This window comes from Pseudochaenichthys georgianus, chromosome 3 (assembly GCF_902827115.2).
Source record: "Pseudochaenichthys georgianus chromosome 3, fPseGeo1.2, whole genome shotgun sequence".
Classification (NCBI taxonomy): Eukaryota; Metazoa; Chordata; class Actinopteri; order Perciformes; family Channichthyidae; genus Pseudochaenichthys; species Pseudochaenichthys georgianus.
In genome coordinates, this window is record NC_047505.1 from 31,464,046 (window position 1) to 31,487,685 (window position 23,640).

The 23,640-nt window shown below is 40.3% G+C and overlaps 1 protein-coding gene across 2 annotated transcripts in view; it reads left to right on the forward strand.

Annotated features, from left to right (window-relative positions):
- Nucleotides 1-23,640, forward strand: part of gpc5a (glypican 5a) — a 130,178-nt gene that overhangs the window by 34,990 nt on the left and 71,548 nt on the right. For both annotated transcript variants that reach the window (XM_034103133.1, XM_034103141.1), the window contains exon 6: nucleotides 31-156. In XM_034103133.1, coding sequence (XP_033959024.1) covers nucleotides 31-156 — 126 coding nt within the window. The remainder of the gene's footprint in view (nucleotides 1-30; nucleotides 157-23,640) is intronic.

Sequence of the window (23,640 nt, forward strand, 5' to 3'; positions counted from 1 at the left end):
AGTAACCCCCCCCCCCCCACACTTTTTCAGGGACTTTCTAAACAGCTTACGCCTCTACCGTACGTTCTACGGTGGCCTGGCCGATCAGCTGTGTGTGAGTGAGCTGGCCTCCAGTGACGGGCAGGCCTGCTGGAATGGAACCGACATCGTAAAAAGGTGTGTGTGTGTTTAAAGAAGTCAAGGGGCACTTAAGTCATGTGGAACATTTGACATTCACTGTGACACAAAGAAGGCTGTTTTTACCCTCCTCTGCTGAGGGGGAAATGGTCTCTAAGCTCACATTACATAGGTATATTCGTCAAAACTTGTTTGGGAGTCCTGATCCAATACACTGAGAATGGACTTTTCAGTAATGTCAAAAATTATTTAGGTTTTTATTTTTTTAAGTAAGCTTTTCTTTTACATGAATAAGTCTCATTTTGTAGATTTAAAAGAAAATTTGTGAGGTAATATTGTGCAATTATGCATCTATTTTTTGTAAATGTGATGTCTTGTTTAAAGGAAGGGAAGTATGTTTAAATGACGGAAAGACTTCACTCTAACCAGCGATGCATTTAAGTGAATGCTACCTTTGTACAGTATATGGTAAATGTTGGTAATGGCAGGCAGAAATCGTATGTCACCTACCACCATGGCAGAAGGGGTTTCCATATATTAAGACATATTATTTTTATTTTCCTATGTATATAAAGTAAATGATTGAGGTTACATGACACCCATTTCTGCATTCGGCAACACTGACTTTTTACCATTTTAAAGCCTTTTAAAATGGAAAAAGACGTCAGGATATGCAAGTGACCTGCCGCACTGGCAGATATATGAAAAATCAGACCCTGCCTCATCAGATAAACATCCAACAACTATACATATTGGGTTTTAAAGGGCTTTCCTTTGAAGGGTTTCAGCTCCAGAGACATATCCCTGTATGATCCTGGAGCAAAGGCTGTTTGCACACCATTTGTCCCTGATCTAATGCACATACACACACCCTTCACATACACAGTGCCCTCAGGAACCGGATGACACCGATGTAGGATTCATCTATTAACCGTTAGTGCTCTCAGACATAGATCTTGGATATGAATGGTTGTGAACTGGAGCAGACAAACTGGTCTCTTTGGTAGTATCAGTCAGCGGCCTTGTCTCCATTACATCACGACTCTCCATCCTACCCATGCTGTCATCACTCAAGGACCCCCTCATATATCCGCAGTCTGTGGTGTTTCCTCTTAACTGTCAGCCGCTTTCAGCGCTGTAGAAATGGCGAGTGGACCCGTATTTCAAACAACAGCGAGGTGGAAGTTGCCAGTTCAGGTTAGACGGCCCATTGTAAAGGATGACAGCCTTGTTGAGATCGTTTCACAGCGGCTGTGTGAAGGTATAAAAAAGGAGGGAGACCCGGGGGAAGAAAGTCTTTCACAGCCTTCATAGCAAACAGAGACACTGTGAAGTATGTGAGAGGCTGCTCTTCAAAAATTGCATTACTATGGAAACGGAGTATCAAGGTTAAGTTTAATTCTGCCATTGACAATTTACACTTTTTATCTTTTGTTATTTTCCAACATAACACCTCAAGTTTCCATTACAAAGCAGGCAGCCATCTCTGAGAATAGAGATGTTTCTTATGTGCTGGCGAGAGAGGCAGGCCAGCAGGCTGCCGACTGTCTGTCATCTCTGCAAGCCGCCTCCGGGAAAAATGTTTATGGTCTGTGCGGGCTTCTCTCAGCTCTCCTAACCTGCCTTCCTCTTTTTCTCATTCACTCTTATGATAGGGACTCGCTCACCAGGTTCACCCATAGGTTCTCATTTTGATTAGCTCATTACCCAAAAAACCAGATGAAGAAAACTATGGGGAATTGTGAGACATTAAGAAACTGGGGAGACGAGGCTCTGAGGACGCTACCGAGCTGCGGCCCCGCAGCTTAGCAGGCTTCCTGCAGATCTACAACCCGGTGCTGCTTTCTATTAGCCTAGAACCATAGATGAGTGGCTGGGAGTCAACACAGGCTGAGACAACAGCAATAAATAACCTCCTGTGTACGGGTCATAATCCAACATCCACTGAGAGAGAGGGAATACAACTCACTGCCGGATGGTGGCTGATTTACAGAAGCTTATCGAGGCCTCTGAGACTTTGAACGAGTGGTTCAGTGTGTGTTTGTGCTTGTGTGTGTGAGAAACTGTACATTTGAATGTGTGTGGAAGACAACGGCTCTTTGTGTGTGCTGCCGCTGATTGTTTTATGGCCTGAAAGTAGTGAGTTGCACCAGAGCGTTGTCTTATTTAACATAGAAAAAAGACAGGCACAAAAAAAACATGGCACAGCAGTCGGAGATTGAAGGGAGATTAAATGCACATCCTAATCTGGGTCCCTGGTAAACAAAAGTAAACAAAAAGATAAAGAACAATCAGATGAGATCAGAGAGGAAGAACACAAGCTGCTTTCATCTCAATGTGAGTGTGGAAGATGGGCTCTCGCTTCAGGGGACATTTGGTCCACACATTCTTTCTCTGTCTCTCTCTCTGGCGCGTCCCTCGCCATGACATTCAGAATGGGAGGAACAAAAGTAGGACATTATATTTTCTGATTAGTATTATGGCTTATTAACAGCCTTCTCTTCTTTGTGACAGTCAATGATCCCACACTGAGTCTCTGCATTGAATTGAAACTGGAGAGGTGTTATATTATGTTCACAGTAACAATGTGAATGATGCAGAACACAATTATCAAATGTGCAAGGACCTGGATATCACACCTCTGTATACTATTGTGTTACCATCAGAACTGTCTGTACCAGAGGTCGGTATCTAATGCCTTGTCACATTTATTCTTACCTTTTTAATAATATCTATTTGGTCATTTCATGCCAAATTGGTGTCGTGTTAGCTAGCAGAGTTGTAGTATAGTTTGTGTTCAGACAAGCATTTTGATAATATAACTTTGGTCTTATAAAAACCGGGAAAAACACTTGGACACTGTAAACACAATGATGGACAATTATCACTTTGTTAAGCACTAAGAGTTGCAGACTTAGACATCCACCAGATAGTAAGCAGATATAGAGGAAGCTTTAATTTGGAGTTGAGTTTGTGTCTACCTGATGACTATTTGTCAAATCTTAACTCTATTTGTCTAAATGTTTGGTCCCAACAAAACCCTTAGAGAAGTTACTGGGTCTCTACTAGGTTCCCTGGCTATCAACAATTGATGCTGAGCAGGTAGTATTCAAATGTTTGTTGTTAATCTTTTTACTGAAAACGGCAATAAGAGCTTTGAGAGTGAAACACTGATGTTTCGAGATATAAAATGAACCCGGATGCTAAAAGTCTCCTGAGCTGAGGGGAGCTGCAGAAGTGGGTGATATTTCTCTGTGTTCATCACTAAAAGCGGCCTTTTTGAAATACAAGTACTCGTGTTATACCTTGGAGGGTTTGTTTTGCCCTTGTGTTAGACACTTCAAGACTGATTAAACAATTGTATTGATTCATGTCACTGGACCGCCAAGAGACAACAAAAGTAAAACAGTGAAACATCCCTCAAACTGGATCAATCTGGAAGTGACGGTGATCTTTTTCGGTTGGAGGCGCGGCCCTGTCTCTGCAGAAAGGTTAACAACATTCCCGCATGCTTTCTCCATCCGTCATGCACACACACACACACACACACACACACACACACACACACACACACACACACACACACACACACACACACACACACACACACACACACACACACACACACACACACACACACACACACACACACACACACACACACACACACACACACACACACACACACACACACACACACACACACACACACACACACACACACACACACACACACACACACACACACACACACACACACACACACACACACACACACACACACACACACACACACACACACACACACACACACACACACACACACACACACACACACACACACACACGAGAGAAGGGTTGCCAGGTTGTCTTTGTTCTCTATCGAAGTAACAGACTGACACAGACACACTTTTATTAGATGAGGGATTGCAGGGATCCTCATTGCTCATCAGTTTCGACACATTCACCTTATATTTCAGTTTGACACTTGAATTTAAAAAGTATATGTAAGCCTGCGCTAACAAATGTTTCTTACTATATTATTTTCTCCCTGATAATGAGCTGCGACCACCAGAGTTACAGCAGTGTATGTGTGTGATGTGTTATTCATGATTCCCTCCTCCGGCGCAGACTCACTTGAATTCATCCCCACCTGCAGTCTGTCTCACGGCGTTTATGTTTTCAAACTAGCCTTTTTTTTATTGAGTACAGAGGTTTTTATTTGTATTTTAACGGTAACAAGGCAACTGACCTTGCATGCTGTTGAAATATAACATTGGAGGGATGAGTAATGTGGGATAAATGCTACAGTATGTATTGCAAATATGCTTGAAGGCAGGTGGGCAGAATTAAGCGTGGCCTTCTGTTTAATAGGCCACCCTTCATGCTGGAGTAGATGTCTGAGCGCCGACCTTTAACCTTTCTGTCTCTGTCTTTGCCCGGTTAATCCTGCAGAGGTTAATCACATGGTAATAAGAGCCCTGGAGTTCAGACCTCTCCTCAATGAGGGGCCAGTCAGGAGAGGACAGGGGTGATTCTGTAAATGTAGGTCTATGCTGCTCTCTTTCATATATTTTTTACTTCTCCCGATACGCCTCTTCCATAATTAGTCTCATTTCCGCACTCCCCCACTAGACGTGAAGATCAGGTGATTTGCCTTGGCTTAACTGAAATGACAGCTTTTAAGCTCTGCTAATAGGAATCCACTGAGGAAGCATCAAGAGCTTAGGTTATCCCAGGCTGCACGGGAACATGCTTCCTCATCTGAGGGCTGTCTGGCCTCACTGCTGCAAAAGCCACACGATGTGCCCATCAGGGGACAGTATGTGTTGAATAATAACATATATAACATTAAAACAGAGCAACAACCATTTGTGCCACCTTCCCACAAGTTGGTAAATAAACTCTTTTGTTAATGTATTAGTGGTTGTTAATATATTATATAATATTTTTTACAACTCCTCTTCCAAATATGAAATACCTTTTATTGAAGTTATCTGAGAAAACTGCAATTATTTAAAAAAAAGAATACTATCTAACCAAGTCCAGAATCAACAATATACAGTAATTGATGATACATAGGTCATATACAATTAAAACATGACATTTTTCCTAAATTGCTTTTGTTTGTTTCTAGCTATGTGGTAGAGGAACACGCCACTTTGACGGTTTCAACAAATCACAAGGGTTATGAAAAAGTAGTTGTAATGTCAAACTCTCCATATAAAGCTCACATTAGCATATAACAGTGCTGTTTATCTTTGTACGGTGCAAATAAATGCCCACTCTTCCTCCATTAATAAACCTGCTGGCAAAGAGGTAGTGCCCATTCAGTAAAATGACTGTGGTCATTATAGTCGTAAATCCAACAACGGTTCCTCAGGCCTGCTTCAGTGCTGTTGCAGCTCTCCGTCACCAGCAGGTGGAGCTCTGCTCTTGACACACAGCATGTTGCTGATCCCTCCAATGCTTCTCTCTGCATCCGTTTTGAAAGATGTATGATGCTGTGGACTGGTGGTTCTTATCCATGTTGTCCCTGACAGTGACAGACATGAAACCAAATGTAAGTGATAAACGGACACAGCAGAACATCAAGTCTCACCGCCTCCACATGCATTGGTTTGCAGTTATGAACTGACCTAATTTTGAACGGAAAGGAATAACCTTTTTAAACATGCACTGTCAAATATATTATGCATAGCTGTCCTCTTAGTCACTCTCATGCGAGAAAGTAGGAGAGTTGTTTCCCTCCATCCCCTGTAGAAAACATGTGGTAAAGAATCCTCGGCACTTTATGAACTGTCGGTACCTTTCAAAGTTGAATATAATTATAGCGGATGTTTTTCTCTCTTTAACAGCCTGGGAACAAACTGGGTAATTTAGTGCCTTGTAATTCTCTTAACACTAACCATAATAGTTTTGTTTTGACTTGTTCTAGGTGTTAATCTTTTGGTTACACAAAAATAGCAACAGACATTTATTCACAAATGTACACGTGCTAGAAGTAGACCAAAGAAAGCAGGACAGAGATGGGTGGGGTGATGGGACAGTTTTGATAGATGGATGAGAGGAAGGGGAGAGGGGACGTTCTTGAAGAATTCCTCTGTATTGCGACAGCTGGCTACTGCAGATAACCACAAAACCACTGGAGCACTTGAGGTCTGGGTGCTGCATGGCTAGAGTTCCACTCCAACATGACCTTATATCCTGCCTGGGTTCAGAGCAGGGGCTCGGTCAGAGTACCACATCCTGATGATTATCCCAAGTGACAGAATCAAGAACTCTGTCTGTCTGACTAAATTGAGTTCATAAGTCCCTCTTGTATGCACATATAGATGTGTGTGCGTGTATCTGACTGCTTCAGCCCCCCCCCCCCCCTCTCTCCCCCACCCATCTCGAATTATGCATGATTGCTCCGCACAGATACATTTTCAATCTAGCTCCCTGGAAAATAGCGATTTCATTTATTGTACTCAGAGATTGTCCCTGATGTTGCTACAGTAACTGCCAGCGAGACCACTGTGCAGAAGAGACAGTCAATTCTGAGTTGGCTGGATGCAGGAGGTGCGTGCCGTGTATGTGTGTTTATCCGTTCCCATTCATTTTTCAGTGTATCCACTCCCCTTTGCTTCCCCCCCCTCCACCACTACGAGTTGGACGCCTGCCTCCAGCATCTGGAGCAGATTGTGACCCTGCAGCATGCCAGGTAGCAGGACATTAACAGCCAAGGCCTTATTGTCCACTGATGAGCTGTCAGAGCACACACCCTCACCCTCGTGTGTGATACCGGCCTGCCTCCGTCTACCGGCAGGCGAACACACTCTGTCCCGGCGGAGCACTCTTCCTCTTTACCTTAGATATAAATCAGAGGCTGCTGAAAAACTGGGAACAAAGAGTTGGAAAAAATGTGAAGTTGATGCTCATAAAGAGGGAGCAAAGGCAGCACGTCTTTGATGAGAAAAACCCTCTGCGTGAGCGGGTCTATTTGTTTTGCTATAAAAGACTGTTAAGGAATTTGAGGTGCTGACAAAAACTTGATTTAATCACAAGGACACAGCAATTATTGTTCTGAGAACCAAAGCAGTTTCCCACAGTTATAGCTGGAACAGTTCTGCACTACATACCAGTAAACAATAGACTAATAGAGCAATTCTAGTAATGGACGTCGGCAATAAAGCTCCTGATATTTCCTTTCTTGATTTGTTTTGTGTTTGGAGTCCGTAGTATTTTCCTCTGTTATTGAGACAATCACAATGTCGGGCTGAATGCAGAACACAATGCCTAATGTGGAATTCAACAGTTTCCTGCATGTCAACACAAGAGTAAGAGTCGTGTGCCATCTTATCAAGAGCTCCTTATTTCATATCAACATTATGGCTGCATGTGGACGGTATCCATGTTGGGTTCTGCTCCAGAAGAGACTTAATTTCTCTTTTGCCGGAGTGTGGCGGGAAACAAAGACCCTCATATCTTTGTATCATTGTCTCGGTTTATCTCACCGCTGCAGGCTTTTGACAATGCGTGTGGTAGCTTCTGTTCCTTTTGATTTCCCACTCATTTGTTAACTAAACATGTTTCCCATTTACTGCCACAAAGTGAAAAATGTGGTAGTCATTAAGTATTCATTACCTGTGCAATTTGTTTCTTCTTTATGCACTTTTAGCCTGGAGTATTCTCTGAATGCGTAGGTAGCTCGCATTTAGAATATTAACTTTTTTTTAAGACAACTCTTATGCTGTTCAGTGTTTTAGTGTTTATTACTGAATAAAGTTAGGAAATGTGCCTGTTATCGTCCGTATATTGTTTAAACATTATAATATCCCTATATAAAAAAACATTATTGCCTTTGGATGTCTTTTCTTTCTTTATCGGAGAGTTTGTACCCACAGAAGACTCAGCACCTCTTTATAAGTGGTAAGCACCTTTTAGCTCCTGACCCAAACTGCAGCGAGGTGTGAATATGCTCTCATTAATCTCCCCTCCCACGGTAAAAGGGTCTGAGTCTGGAGGCTCCCGGAGAATAAATCTAAATAGTTCTTTTATTTCTCTGACATTAACACAAATGTCTCCGACAGCAATTGCACACGCAGTGGGATGCCCTGAGACCAGACTTTGCTCTCTTATCATTGTCCCTCTAATGTTGTCCTGCAGTTTCTATGGAAACCGAGTCGGCCTTATTAAAAAAAGAAAGAAAAAAGTTTCACCTTCTCTGAGTCTGCCCTTTACCTGACAGCCAAGATAAACGAGCAGGGTCCTGGGAGGAAGGCAACACAAACATGTATCTCTGCTCAGTGGCCCGTGCTCATTGGCTCTCTGCTGGAAGCCCTTATTTACCTTAATGCTGGGGAGGAGGAGTAGTCAGCGGAACGTGTGTGTGTGTGTGTGTGCAAGGAGGGGACAAGATTGTGATTACTCACAATACCTCCCATCAACAACCTTGAACCATGCTGCAATAAAAAGAAAACAACTCTTTCTAGCCCCCATAATGCACACGGGCCAGATGATGTCATATGTCACCTTCAGCTAATGAAGGTGATGATGACATGCATGAGCGCCGCATACATTCACCATCTGCTAGGTTCCAGCAGGCTGGAGCTGCTCCCCACAATGCTGCAGAGAGGAGAGGAGAGGAGGCAGCGAAAGTGTCCCTCGACGCGTGTGAAAAACAGCGCCTGCATCCCGATGCCTCGCCGGCAATTTAATCATACCTGCACACCACAAGAGGCTAAATTGACCAGTCTCTGAGGCCACTTACTCTTTCTGACCCCAGCAAGCAGGGCAAGCCTCATGATATGACAGCGGTCACCAGAAAAAAACAACACTGATGTAAACAACGTCACCTGTTAGTAACACAACCGATTGAAATAAGATAACCATAAATGATCTTTCTTTGGATTTGTATAACATTAGCTTTTTCCTGCTTGCCTTTGGTTTAATTATAATTAAGGACAATGATTAAATGTCAGGATGAAATACATTAATAACCCGAATAAGATACAAATATTACATTTAAGATAAATACAGTAAAGGGAAACAAGACCACAGATTTGTGTACCATAGTTTTCAATCTTTTCTAGCATTCATGTGTTTCGATTCATCTCCTCATGGGAACTAGGTTGTTGCAAACAGCAGACCTTACATTTAAAAGATTCATGATGTGGAATATTTAAAAACATGTGTCAGTTTCGACTAAGAACACCTATCCTTCAAACGAGCAGACCACAGTGAAGCTGGATGTAAAAATAGGGCTGCAATCGATGATTATCTTCAATTGTCTAGTTAAAAATAAAATGATTCAACATATAAAGATAATTTTTGACACATTTTAGTGTTCAGAAGATCAACCTACTGATTAAATCTACCAAATATGAGCCAAATAATTGATTCAGCAGGTTTAGTGTTCAATTACTGCTTTAATATGGTTTTCAGAACGTTTTTTTATTTTACACCCCGTCAGTGTTTATTTTTAATCTAGCATGTACACCTCAGTCACACATATTATAAGTTTGGAAACAATTAGTCAAATAGTTAAAAGTTTGAGTGAAAGAAAATGTTTTAGCAACAACAATATTGTTTCCAGCTTTGAAAGGCTGAGTGTCTTTGCTTTTTTAATTGCTCTCTGATATTAAATGTGATTTACTGGCTTTTGTTCTCACTGTTTGCACATATTTTGCAGACCAAACAATGAGAAGATTTGTGAGTAGATGTATTGAAAGTAATGGTTAGCTACAAAATGTGACTGATAATGCATTTGCAGATTATTTTATAGAGGCATTCATTTTTTGAACAAAGCTAGAGACAGGAATTTATATGGAATAACATGGGCTGGCTGTTTTACTGTAGTTTGATTCTTTTTCTAAATTACATTTCAATTTATGTGTTACTTGCATACATACACAAAATATCTATGGTACATTTCAGCCATATTCTCCTGTTACATTGCCCATTAAACAGCAATGCCAAAAACAATATTTTACAAACTCCTCCAGGTGATCTTTGTTCCTCATGCTTTCAGTCATTTTCTTCATTGTTTGTGTTCATACTTCAGATTGATTACATTGGGAAGAGAAAGCCCAGTTATTGTCGCTGCAGGTTATGGATTTTAGATTGACATGTGCTTGACTGCAGCTTCTGAGCACAGTGGGAAAAGGCGAGTTTTGGTGACTGAAGATGATCTTTAGATAACATCAGATAACCTTTGAGAGCAGCTGAAGGTATCGGTCTCCACGGGGAAACTCTCCTCTTGTCTTGTCTATACACTTTTTTTTCTTCCTCTCTCCCTTTCCCTTTTCCTCTCTGTGTCTGGTGAGTGGAGTTTCTGCGCGTTGGCAGCCTGTATCTGATCCTGAAGTAATTTACTGGTAGCGATAAGGAAGTGGTGTGCACAGTCTTTTGCTATAGTCCTTTCTGACAGGGCAATCTGAAGCCTATGGAGACTGAGTTGGAGGGAAATTGATGGAAGGAAATACGCAAGGTTATTATTATACAAATTCAACAAACTCAGATTGAGTGGAAAAACAATCACAGGTGACTGCTGGTTTAATTGTAAGCGATGGGCTTGCCTTATTCGATTGACTTTGGGAGTAGAAATAACAGAAGAGGAAAGGAAAGAATGGAGTAGTATGTAAATAAATGACCCTCGTGTAGCACAAAAGGATGATTATTTGCACCATTTTATGTCTCGAAATAAGCCTGAATAAAAAAATATTTTGGGTTTGTGAGAAAGACAAAGAGACTACACAAGCTAGTATGAACTGATATGTACGTCTTTGTGTGTATTTTTGTGTTGTGTCAAGTCCAGTTTTGCCCAGAGGATCTGTTTTTCTCTCTTAGCCAGGCAGAGCAGGGTCATTGCCTCAGGCGTGTCTTGGAGAAATGCTTCTCTGCTGTGGGCAAGAAGAAATATAAAAAGATACCCTAAATCAAGACACAGAGCCCCATGAATCATGTCAGCAGCAGAGCTGAAGAAGAGGGATGAGACCATATGTAGCGGCATATGAATGGCTAACTGACTCACAGTGCGGTTGACACAAGCTGAACAAGTGTGAAGAGGTTGTGAAGATTAGCGCCGCTACTCGTGGCATAGCCTGGAAATCTCAAAAACGAGAGAACCCAAATAAACGCTCCATTCGTCACTCTGACGTTTTACAGAATGGCATGAGGGTATATTTTTTAAAGTGCTTTAAAATCAAATAAATTATTACAACATATCTTTGACACCTAAATCTAAGCTGAATGGTGTGCTAACTTCTTCCGAAAGTTTCTCCTTTTTATTTTTTCGTCTAAAAAGCCTTTTTGAGCCTTTTATTTATTTATTCAATTGAATACATTGCAGGATGGGCTTCTGAGCTACATATATATGTTCTCTTGGAATATGTGTGTGTGTGTGTCTGTTGTGGCAATTTGTCTTTCATGCCCATGTTGTCTGATACGTCCCCTCTGACTTGTTTCTCCTTAGGTTATTTGTCATTGTGCATTCGTGATTATTGATTCCCTTCTGGGGATTCAAAACGTTATCTAAAATATTTAGAATATATCCTTATCAGAATTGAGGGTCAAAAGATTGAGACTATTCAATGTTGTACAGATTGTGAAGAAAGAAAAAGGTACACTTCCACAAAAATGTACTTGATGGTGAAACATTCTTGTTATTTATGCCTGAATAGGAGGTTATCGAGGGAAGTTAGACAAGCAGATGAGGCATGTTGAAGTAAACAACACCATGATTAATTACAATACTTAGTCATGAAACTTTGATGTCCACACTTTGTTTGTTGTCAATGAGCAGCATAACAGTGTCGGCTGGGTGTGTCCCTCCTGTAAAGTTAACATAAGACAAGGGGAAATGCTAATTCAATTTAAGCTCATGGTCAGGCTTGTAAAATGGAATTTAATTTTCGCTCTGAAGCAATTGATTTTGCCCTCTAAAGTAAAATAACAGTCAAGGCATTGTTTTGACATTTAAATGACTTGATACTGCACTGTCGTAAAAGACCTTGTGGCACGGATAAATTAGTCTCCATGAGAAGGGACTGAATCCTAATGACTGAGCCCAGGGGTGAGATCATGTTGTTAAAGCACAGTTACAGGACAGATGATCATCACAAAACTTCACGGCCGACCCTGGGGCTTGTTATTTAAAAGAATACACTAGATATATTAACCCGTCAAACCCCTGGCACACAATGAGGTGGTATTTATGGACGTGTAGGTGTGCTCAACCTCATGACAGCAGCTATTGTTAAGTGCTTCATGTAATGTTACTGTGCTGGAGGATAATGCACAATCTTCCTCCTATAAATTATGATGATCTCCACTGAGTGTGCAGACTAGACTTGTTTGCACAAGGCTGACAGGGGGATGATACATTACTTTACCCCTTAAACTTAAAGTATATAGACAACAAGGAAGCATATCATAGTTTGTGCTAATAAGGATCAGCCCACTTTGTGCTCTTTAATAAATAAATATGCCATCTTAATTTGTAAAATGGTGCAAACACATCATCACACAAGCTGTTATGTTATTCTGATACTAAATTAACTACAAAAGCCAGACACCAACAATTTTTTAATGCAACTGCACTTGTTGTTTACTGTGCATCATGTCCCACCCCTCTCAAATGAATACATGCTTTGTTTAAACCCTTTTCTTCCGCACCGCAGCATCCTAAAGCTGGTGTTTGTTGGATATTTCCTTAATTACAAAAGCAATTTAAACAGCCATACCTGAAGGGAAAAACATACTGACTGATTTAGCATCACACAGAGAGAGATTAAAAGATATGTTTAATTGTGATGGACCTTGGGGGAGAGCACTCATCGTCTATTTAGAGCCTCAGCCTTGGCGGTAGGCTAAGGGGGGGCAGTTTTGCAGTTGTATTATTCTGGTAGACCGTATAGCGACAAGTGAGGGGAGATACTGTGTGGAAACATAAACACAGATAAGCCCATCTGTGGATAAAGGGAGAGACACTACCGTTGGTGATCAGCCAACTATAAAATTGACTCAGACTGAGCAGTTTTACTGGCTCAAGAAAGATTGGTGATATGACATCGAAGGAAAATGTTAAACAATCCTCCTATATTTTATCTCTTTCTCTCTGGACTCCACTCTTCACTTTGTGTTTACTGTGGCCGGATAAGAAACTCATCTCAGTTTATTTATTAACAGGTGCAATGAAACTCATTTCCCTAATCTAATGCAAACAGGCCTGCAATAAAACCCACCCTCATGAAGGTTGTAGTCAGGGATATTGTGCCATGTGAAAGTGTTGAGCCACTCATGTACCTCCACTGCTGCATAGAAAAGTAGAATGTATGGAGAAAACAGTTTGATCAAAGTATAAAACAAATGACTGAATGATTGTGTTTGAACATTAAGCTAACTCGCATATGTGAACAGTGTGAGCTTTAATCTGAATGTAAGCTATTAACGGAAGCTGCACATTTTAATAATGTGTTTACAACAAGCAGCAGTAACATCTGGGTCTGAGAGGTAGGGCCACTGTGGAAGTGCCTTAAACATGCTTAAACATCTCTTAATCCAGCAGGGGGCGACTCCACCTGTTGCATAAAGTAGTCTGATTGGATAGAAGTCTATGAGAAAATGACCCAATTCTTACTTTATTATAACCAAACTGATGACATTTTCCTGATTAGTTAATGGTCGCAAGCTCTAGTGTCAAGTCTTCTTTAATATAGCTTGATTAAAGTTAATTTATTTGTATTCATTTGAATTTTGAGCAATGGCGAAATAGACTCTAAACTAGGGTGTAGCTTTGGCCGTTGCTACGTGTAATTGACGGGCTGCTACCACAGCATTGTCCAGTTTGGGGGATCTCTGTGTTTCTGTCTCACAGCTTGAATCTTTCAAAGTGTTTCTACTTCATGAAAGTTAATGGTAACATTCTCTTATCCACTTTGTCTAGTTTTTGGTTGTGCTTTGCCCGTCCATTTTTTGTCACTCGTTTCAAATATGCAAGATGGAGACGGCCAAAAACAAAGATGGTGATAGCCAAAATGCCAAACTCTAGGCTTCGAAACCGTCCATAAAACTAATGGGTGACGTCACAGCTTTAGTTTGAAACCGTTACTCAAATAAACAATATGATGAACACACGAAAAAACATTGGTTTGTTTTGTATTGTTTTGTTGTATTGTATTAAACAATCTGTCGTTCATTTAAAGTGTTTACAAGTCTTTAAGCCTATAGTTTACAGTTGGCTCACAGATTATACAGAACAGAGATTGCATCTAGATGCAGCTTGGATAGATTTTCTGCCTCCTGTTTTGTCTGTTTAACGTCGGCATCACCAGACCTCCTGGGCAGCGTTTCTTCTCGCCCCATTTAACAGTTTCTTTTAATTCTGGCATGTTTGTTTTAATTTCTGCAAAGCACTAGTAAGTCGAGAATACATTTCATACAGTTTTTTCAGTGATCACTCTAAGATAAAGGGTCGAAGTGAAAAACTAAACAAACAATATTAAAATATACTGAGAAAAATGTGACTGTGAGCTCAGTCTTACTGCAGTAACAGTGGTGTAGGACTACAGTTGAAGCATAATTGCTCAGTGGTAGCTACATTAATGTAGTGTATCTTTTATTTTAAATGTATTTATTTTATGTTTTGTGAGCTTATCTCTCTGTACAACACTTTGTTCTGAAGGTTTTAAAATGCTATATAAATAAAGTTGGATTGGATTGGAACGTGATATCCGTTTATAATGTTCAGTTTTGTTCAAATGTTTTAAGAAACATCTGCTCTTTAATGGATGCAGTGTAAATATTATCTTTAAAACTGTAATTTCATTAAGGTGTAGATTAAATATTAGAAACATATAACCGTTTTTATATTGTATTTTGTTTAGAATTCATTCAGCTGATGAATCATACCCACACTTTAGTCTGCATCTCCCCACTTGGACGCCCTCCAATGCTAGTGTCATTCTTTTAAATGTAGTGACACACTGACTGCTTCATTTGAAGAAGCCCTGAATAAAACTCGCCAGTATTTTTGAAGCTTTCGAGGGCCTGCCGGAGGTTTGAGCTTCTTCACCATTAGCAGCAGTTTTTTGTTCTTCTTTCGGCCCATTCAGCCGCTGTTGTGCCGAGTGAATGAAAGAATGAGGCTGAGAGAGCAAATATAAATTAGGGTTTTACAGGGGTGATTAGACTGTTGGTATTTTGGTCCCTTTTGCCAATGTGTTGTTTACTGATGCGGGTCCACAGTGCTCTCTCAGAGGTGCAGTGACAACACAATGGATCTCAGGAACAGCAGATGTGGCTACTTGCTTCTGCCAGCTGTGGTAAAATAATCAGAGATGTGAAGATAAAAGGCTTGAAACAGAATACAATTTGCAGCTTTTAAATAATCCTGCTGGTGTCAGTTTTAGAGCTTGAATTAGTGTTTGACACACAGCATGTTGAGCTATGTCTAATTGATACATCATGCATTATTATTACTTCTATATATGTTCAATTTATGCAAATAATGGTTTTCATCATGCCAGTTACCTATTTGACTTTGATAGGTTCCAATGAATTCAGGTTTATTGCATGTTTTCTTTGACAACAAGATTCCCAGGACACATAAACACGTGATTAATCTTAGACTTTAATTATTGGCCACTTTCATTGTCGATGACGGGCCTTGTTATATTCTTTCTTGAGGGTTGCTCAAACATTACATTACAGCCTTAAATGAATGACTACAAGGATTTCACATGCTCAGTTGAATACAAAGATAAATCATCACATTTAGGTAATATGACAGCAGTGAGAGACGATCCTTGATTTAGAGTAGTGTTTGTGTGCACCTGATGTGAGTCGAATATTCACTTTCCTTTAGCTCTGTCTTTGGTTTCTACTTTTATTACATTGCATTTAGCTTTTATCCAAAGCGACTTACAATAAGTGCGTTCGACCAAAAAAATACAAACTTGAAGAAAACAGAATCATATAAGTACATCAGGCTTCATAGAGCAAAAACATTTCAAGTGCTACTCAACTGGCTTTAGGTAAGGCAGTCCTTTATTAGTATATAAGTGCTTTGTTAATAGTTCTATCGCTCGAAGTGGAGTCGAAAGAGATGAGTTTTCAGTCTGCGCCGGAAGGTGTGTAAGCTATCTGCTGTCCTGATGTCAATGGGGAGCTCATTCCACCATGTTGGAGCCAGGATAGCAAACCCACGTGTTTTTGCTGATGGGAACTTGGGTCCCCTTCGCAGCGAGGGTGCAGCGAGTCGTTTGGCTGATGCAGAGCGGAGTGCACGTGCTGGGGTGTACGGTTTAACCATGTCCTGGATGTAGGAAGGGCCAGATCCATTCGCAGCATGGAAGCCAGTGAAGGGAGCGGAGGAGCGGCGTGGTGTGGGAGAATTTAGGAAGGTTGAAGACCAGACGAGCCGCTGCATTCTGGATGAGCTGCAGAGGTCGGATGGCACATGCTGGTAGACCAGCCAGGAGGGAGTTGCAGTAGTTTAGGCGTGAGATGATGAGAGCCTGGACCAGAACCTGCGTCGCTTTCTGGGTCAGCTGGGGACGTATCTTCCTGATGTTGTAAAGCATGTATCTGCAGCAGCGGGTTGTAGCAGCTATGTTTGTTACTTACTCCTGAGGGACAGACAGTATAGGGTGGGTTTATAGAGCTCTTCAAGGAAAACAGCTGCCTGATGGGTCTGAAAACAACAGTACCATTGCTTTGAAGCTGCTTTGAAAAGACCCACATTAGATTTGAATGAACTTTATTGATAATATGAAGTTTTGATCCTTCACGGGAGAATATTTCCACTCTACTGATTTCTGAGTTAAAAATGTTTACTCCAATGCTTTACTTTTATTTTACATCAACAGTTATTCTCTCTTTCCCCCTTTGCTGTTATACTTTATTAAAGACAACACATAATACATTTTAATCTTTAACATATTACTGTTCATTGCAAATAGTTCCACACTTTACTTCAATATTATAAATAATTTTTCTACCACTGCTCTTAACACACAGCTACACATATAAGATTAATATAAAAGACTAAAGCAAACTAAAAATAGAAACCAGGTCATGGTATGGTTTTCTTGCCAATGTACACAAACTCCACCAGCGTGAGATAAAAAGGCTGCAGATATTTTTCGCCTCCATGCATTTTATATTGCCATGAAGATTGTGTGCTTCCTGCTGCTCACATCTTTGAAAGTAAAATACTGATAATTTACAGACAGACTGCACTGCTAAGCATAGCACCGACAAATTACATGTTGATATCCTGCTGAAATATCACAACACAAGGGTGCATGCTTCTTCAAGCATTAATACAATCTATTCATACATATTGTGATTGCACTGCTGGGCTGGATAGAAACCTTGTTATGAAAAGATTCAATCAGTGCTTTATTTTACTTTAGTTATGATTTGTTGTTTACTGCTAACTTTAAACCTGACATCCTATCTGTAATATTTTATATCCTGGTAATAATAGTGTTGCTCTAGGCTTGTTGATTTGTTTATGCTTGTTTACCGAGCGTCTCCTAAATTCATAATTATCCGCTCAATGTTTTTGTCTCTGCGTCTCCATAAAGCAGGTGTTGAAATGTTCACAAGCACGGTCAGTGGATGATGATGATGATGATGGCAAAGACGACTAAGCCTCTCAAGTTTTATGCCAGAGAGGAAATGATTTTCATCAGAGTAATGATTTTGATAATCTGCACTGGATTGAGACCAAGAAGTCAGTACATTTGATCATATTCGTTTGTGTTCCGCAGCGAGATAAATATTTTAGACGGATGGGAAAGATGCAGCATTGAGTGTATGCATTGTGAAGAAAACACAGTGGAGCAGTACTTTGAATGTGAGCATGTTGATCGCTGATGTCATAAAAGCTCTGATGAGTCTTTTATTGTCTGCCCTGCTCTTACCACATCTGTTTAATTCTGCACATTATTGTCCTTATGGGGCATTAACACCTCTGGAAATCCCCTCTTTGGGTGACCATCTGCTTTTATGAGACAGTTGTATCTCCTACTTAGCCAACTTTTACATTTGTCCTTATTACCTTTCATAAAACTCAAATATTTAAGAGGTGTTATAAAAGTTCTCTTGCCATTTTAGAACTTCTGAAATCTATGTTGCATTAACGGCATGCATGATGCAGTAGCTCATAAATTAACAGAGCTCTTAGATTCAGAGGGAAATGATTGGTACAATATAACACGCTCTTTACAACCCTAATAATGTCTTTTGAATGTGAGGTAGATGTCATTTTGGGCATCAGCGTTAAGAGGTGCAGGGCCATATGCTCGCACTAAATGTAAATGCTTTTTTGTTGTTTATAAACAGTTTGCTCGGGATGTGTATAAATAGTTTTGTTGTTGCCATCAATGTGAATCCGATGCACCGTTGGCAGGGTTATAACTTCAACAATAGAGTTGAAAACAAGAAGACACAATAAAGCTGTTCATTCAACTACTAATGGACTAGCTATTTACAAAGCTTTTTCCATTTGATATGTTTTGACTTTGATATCACCACATGGTCGCACCAACATGGGTTTTTAATGAGGCAGTTCGTGACAGCAATTAATTCATAGTAGTTCTGGTGCAGGGATATTTGGACTACATACTATTAACAGAGCTTGTGTTCTCATTTCCCCAAGCGATGAATGTTGTAAAAACATGAATGATATAACAATCAAGATAGCCCCCCCAAGCTGATATAAAAGAGACTGCATGGGCACATACATCTAAAGGTATAAGGATAAGAAGGGTATCCAGAAAAGCTACAGTGTGATTAATAGCAGAAATAGAATTAAAAAATGATGTATGTGGCCATCTCACACTGGTCCAACTCTCGCTCCTTCCAATATGTTTATGTTACTTAAAACCTAATTTAAAAACTCTTAAAAAGAGCCTTGTCAAAAGCACAAGTCTATCAATTAAAGTAAACACAACTTTGAGTAATGTTTTTCTGTCATGTAGGACCAGAATTCTCATAATAAAAAGCAAATAAGGTCTTCTGGGCCAAACTGCCTTTAAAATGCCATACACATATTGTGTTGAATGTCGTAATGTTGGCTAAAAGCTACAAGAAATACCCTTCCATATCCAAAAATATAAATATAAACATATTTAATATAAACATTAATTTCTCCTATCAGGACAATGTAGATAGGCATCTCTGGATGGCCGTGCTTTGTGATCTACTAATACGCTTCTATGCAATCAACTTGACTTTTCCTATCTTTCCTCCATTAGTTCCTTAAATATGTTTTTTTTCTTTCACCCACATTACAGTGCACTGACACATTCTGTCTTTTATTTGTCTCCGTCCGGATGAGCTTTGTGTTTAGAAATCTGTAATTAATCCTTCTTCTCAAAAAGCATGTCCCAACATCTCAGTACAACAGTGTAAGTACAGGTTCCTGGAACAATATGCCCATTATCCACAGACCAACTACCAGACCATATTAATTACAGCTACCACCTTGCTCAAACAGCTCTGTCTGGCTTAATCCATAGTGTCCTCCTGGCACAAGTCAATACAACTTCAAGGCTCATGGCTTCCTAGTAATTGGAACAAACATGGCAGTCGTGACGTTTGGAGCTAAATCTTTGCCAGAGGCACTGTTGACTGCTGCTGTATTATCTTCTTTGTCACAGCTCTCTGTAAAGTTACACAGTTCTAGATACACATGCTGGCAAACCTTGCAATCCTAATTATAATAATCCTTTTTGAAAATACCTTTTTATTTTAGCCTGTCTGCAAAAGTCTTGACAGTCAATTTCTGTCATTCATGAATTTGTTGTCCTCTAACAAACTCATGACTCACAGCACCTATTGTGAAATAAAACTGCACTTATTTACAGCAGGCGGTATGTAAATCATCATGTATTATTTAATTACAGTGTTGCAGAGTCAATATGTTTATTACCATATTAACTCTGGGTTATTGTACCAAACAGATGTTTGTTTGGAGCATGGCCCTCTTGTTGATTTTACACATTAAACTGCATATGTTCCATTGTCTTGCCTGAAGTATTTTCTGTCCTTTCTGAGTGAACAGACTGCTTTGAAGTGCACTGCAATGAGCCAGAGAGACTTGTGTTTCCTCAGTGACAACGGGAAGTCAGGTATTGCTTTCTAGCCTCCTAACTGCAGGCCTGCTTTGTTTCTTATTCAGCCAACCATGAACAGTGTGCATGGTCTACCTCCTCTATCTCCCATGCCACTGAACTCCTTTATCCATAACATTTTGATGAAGATATTTTCAGGGATTTTTTTTTTTAAATCCCACTGCTTTGTTCAAAACGGTGACATTAGATGGGATAGAAGAGGGAAAGGAAAATGAACATAATTGACACTTGCCTTATAGTTTCTCCTAACTTTTAAAATGAACATAGCCACATATTAAGAACAAAAATAAATTGGAAGAAAAATGCGAGTTACTCTGTATTTATCACCACAGAAATCATACATGTGAACTTGCAAGTAAAAGACAGATGGTGTGACTGCAAATAATTAATAGGCATGCTCAGCCACAGCTCATGATTGATACCTCAAAGGCAGCTGAAGCATACTAATAGATCTGAAACAGTGAGTGCAGTATGTGACCTGCTAGTGAAATGATGTGAACATTCAGCTACCATCTGTACATTGCTTACAAAAATCCCAACAAGCTGATTGAACACAGCATCTTAGTTTGTAAGGGTTGCCTTTTTAGATTAAGTACAATTTTGAATACAAATGGCGTTAACCAACAGATAATTAACACCCACATCTGCAGATAACTTCAGCTAGTTGTTTAGCACTTCATTCCACAACTGAAATGTTTTGGTTCACTCTCACAGCTCACATCCTGTCACTTTAGGCCACAATGGTCAGCTGTTTTCAGTAACAAATCCCTCGAAACCCACTCAACAGTACCTGCTCAACGTCTAAATAGCTGCCAGACACATGTAGAGACTAGCCTGTGAACAAAGTAAACATAATGAGGCCAAAAACAGACCTCAAGTTAATACTGGGCTTACATTTATTGCCAACAAGACTTAAATCATTGCTATTGCTGCTCTGTAGTGATGGCAGTTTGACACTGAAGCTTTGAACGGAGCTTCAACCGAACCCTGGACTTCCTATTCCATAGAAGCAGTGATTCGAAGCTTGCTTCAAATCACGTGCCATATGACGTCAGAAGCAGTAACTGCTTCATTTCCTGAATGAATCACTTGACTGTTTCGCGGTCCATTCACGCAATTCAATGCACTGCCTCGTCTCGATTCTGACAGGTGACAGGTTGAAACAGTTTAGAATTTGAGCGCTTCAACACTTTATAACCGCTCTAAATAATGCGCAATGTGTGGGTTGTTGTCGTAGTTTGCGTTGTTGCTGTTGAGTTGTTGTTGTTGTTGGTATTGCATTTGAATTGTATCATTATAGAGAAAGCCAGGAAGAAAGATAGGTTGTTCTTGCTCGGGAAACACAAGTTGTGAACAAAAAGTCAAAGACAATTATGAGTAATATAAAAACAGTTCAATAGTTTAAGGATAAAAGGATTAGTAGATAGCCCAGTGGGTAGAGCCGGTGGCCTGAATGTGGCGATGTCCTCCGCAGCTGGTTCAAAGCCCGGGATGGATGTACTTTTAATCATTGCTTTTCAACTTTAATACTTTAATAACTGATAAAAGGCCCTCTCCTCCCAAAAAAATGTCCAGCACTCTCTAGTCTCTTCTCAATAACCCAATACACACCATTATCAATCTTTAATTGAAAATAGAACATGATATTCAGTCTTAGTGTGTGTGTGCATCGAATATTTTTCAAGGCAAAGATACGTTAAACCCACTGCAGCCTTGCACTTCGCCAGGAGAGGTCGCTGTAACTGAAGCTTCGAGAAATGAACCTATTTCCGACACAATTGTCCAAGTGGTTCGATGCTTCATTCAAAGCTTAATTTTTGCCATCACTACTGCTCTGCAATTGCTGGCAACCCGGTATCACGGCAAGACGTGAACATGTGACGATTTACCATGCTGGGAGGCGTGAAGATGTCACGATTTCGTATACAATACACGGTATTGTTAACCCATGTTAACCAGTGGAGAAATACCCGGAAATGCCAAGCAAATGCTACCCCGACGGTCGGTTGTTATTGTCAATATTAATATAATAATGATTTTTTTTTTTAATAGTCACACTCGATTACACCGATTTTCTTGTTGCCCCAGCTGGTCGACACCTCTTTTAGCAGAAACAAAGGCTACATTAATGTATTAAATCGATGTTAATCCATGCGTGTGGATGTGGAATTAATTAACGGACGTGACGTTGTGCGATTGCGTTGCCAGGCAACAGCTTCGGTTCATGTTAATTTACAAACTCTTCAACTAAAACCGTAGTTATATTTAAAAACATGTTAGAAAGCCTCACGAAATACTTTAATGTAAATTAAAATGTGAATGTGTGTATAACAAAATCAGTGGCGGCTGGTGGAAAATATTTTTGGTGGGGCTGTTGATATAGTGAGTAAAACATTTTTTTTTGGGAGAAATTACCCCTTAAATTAGGACTTCTGGTGATGTAATGGCGCGTTTCCACTGCAGCGCGGAGCTCGCTTTAAGCGTGCCGAGCCGTGCGGGGCCCGTTTTTGGTTGCGTTTCCACTTGGCCTAGTACCGGCTAGCGGGTCCTAATTCACAGTTTTTATGGCCCCATAAAATCGTGGTTCTTGGGCCAGGAACAACCAGGCTGAGTCGGGCTGAGTATGCTAAACTAGAGAGAGAATCGCTGGCAAGGGGGCTACAACTACAACAAGATGAACATATTTGACCGTGATTTAATTGTAATACACGTTTCAAAATGATGCCGAAGTAACAACATACTGATACCGGTTAGTAAAAACCAGGCGAAAAACCTTTTAAAACACGCATTTTAAAAGCACTAACGTTGTAAATTATCCGACCGTCCACACTCACAACAACGGCCTATACAGACATAAATACACCAGCGACTGTATTCGCCATGACACAGACAGTATGTGGTTTGTACTTGTTTAACTTTTGTCTAGTTTCTGAAAAGATATGAAGAGCTGTGAGCTCTGAGTGCTAAGAGCTAACGGCTGTGTTGTTATGCTATGTTAGCTTTGCCTAGCATGGCTAGCTGGAAGGTACTTGTCATATGTAACTTCGTGCACTCGTGCTTTTAAATTTTTTCGGACAAATGCTTCATATCGTTTACCCCCGTCACAGTCCACCGGCACATCGTTTCTGTCCCCGGCTGTTTGAAGAGCAAGCATGGGAAACAAAAGACAGCATTTACCTGTTTGCATCCAGCTAGCCATGCCTTTCTGGTGTACCAGACGTAAGAAGCCTCGTTGATACGTTTTGTCTTTTTCACGAGCTTGCTGCGATATATACATATCGGGTTGGTCCGGTCCAAGGTCTTTAAGCAACAGTTTATCTCCCAAACTTCTCCTTTCGAAAGGATTGGAGAGTAGCTCTTGCACGGAATTGGGTGCGGACCGATGTCTGGCGAC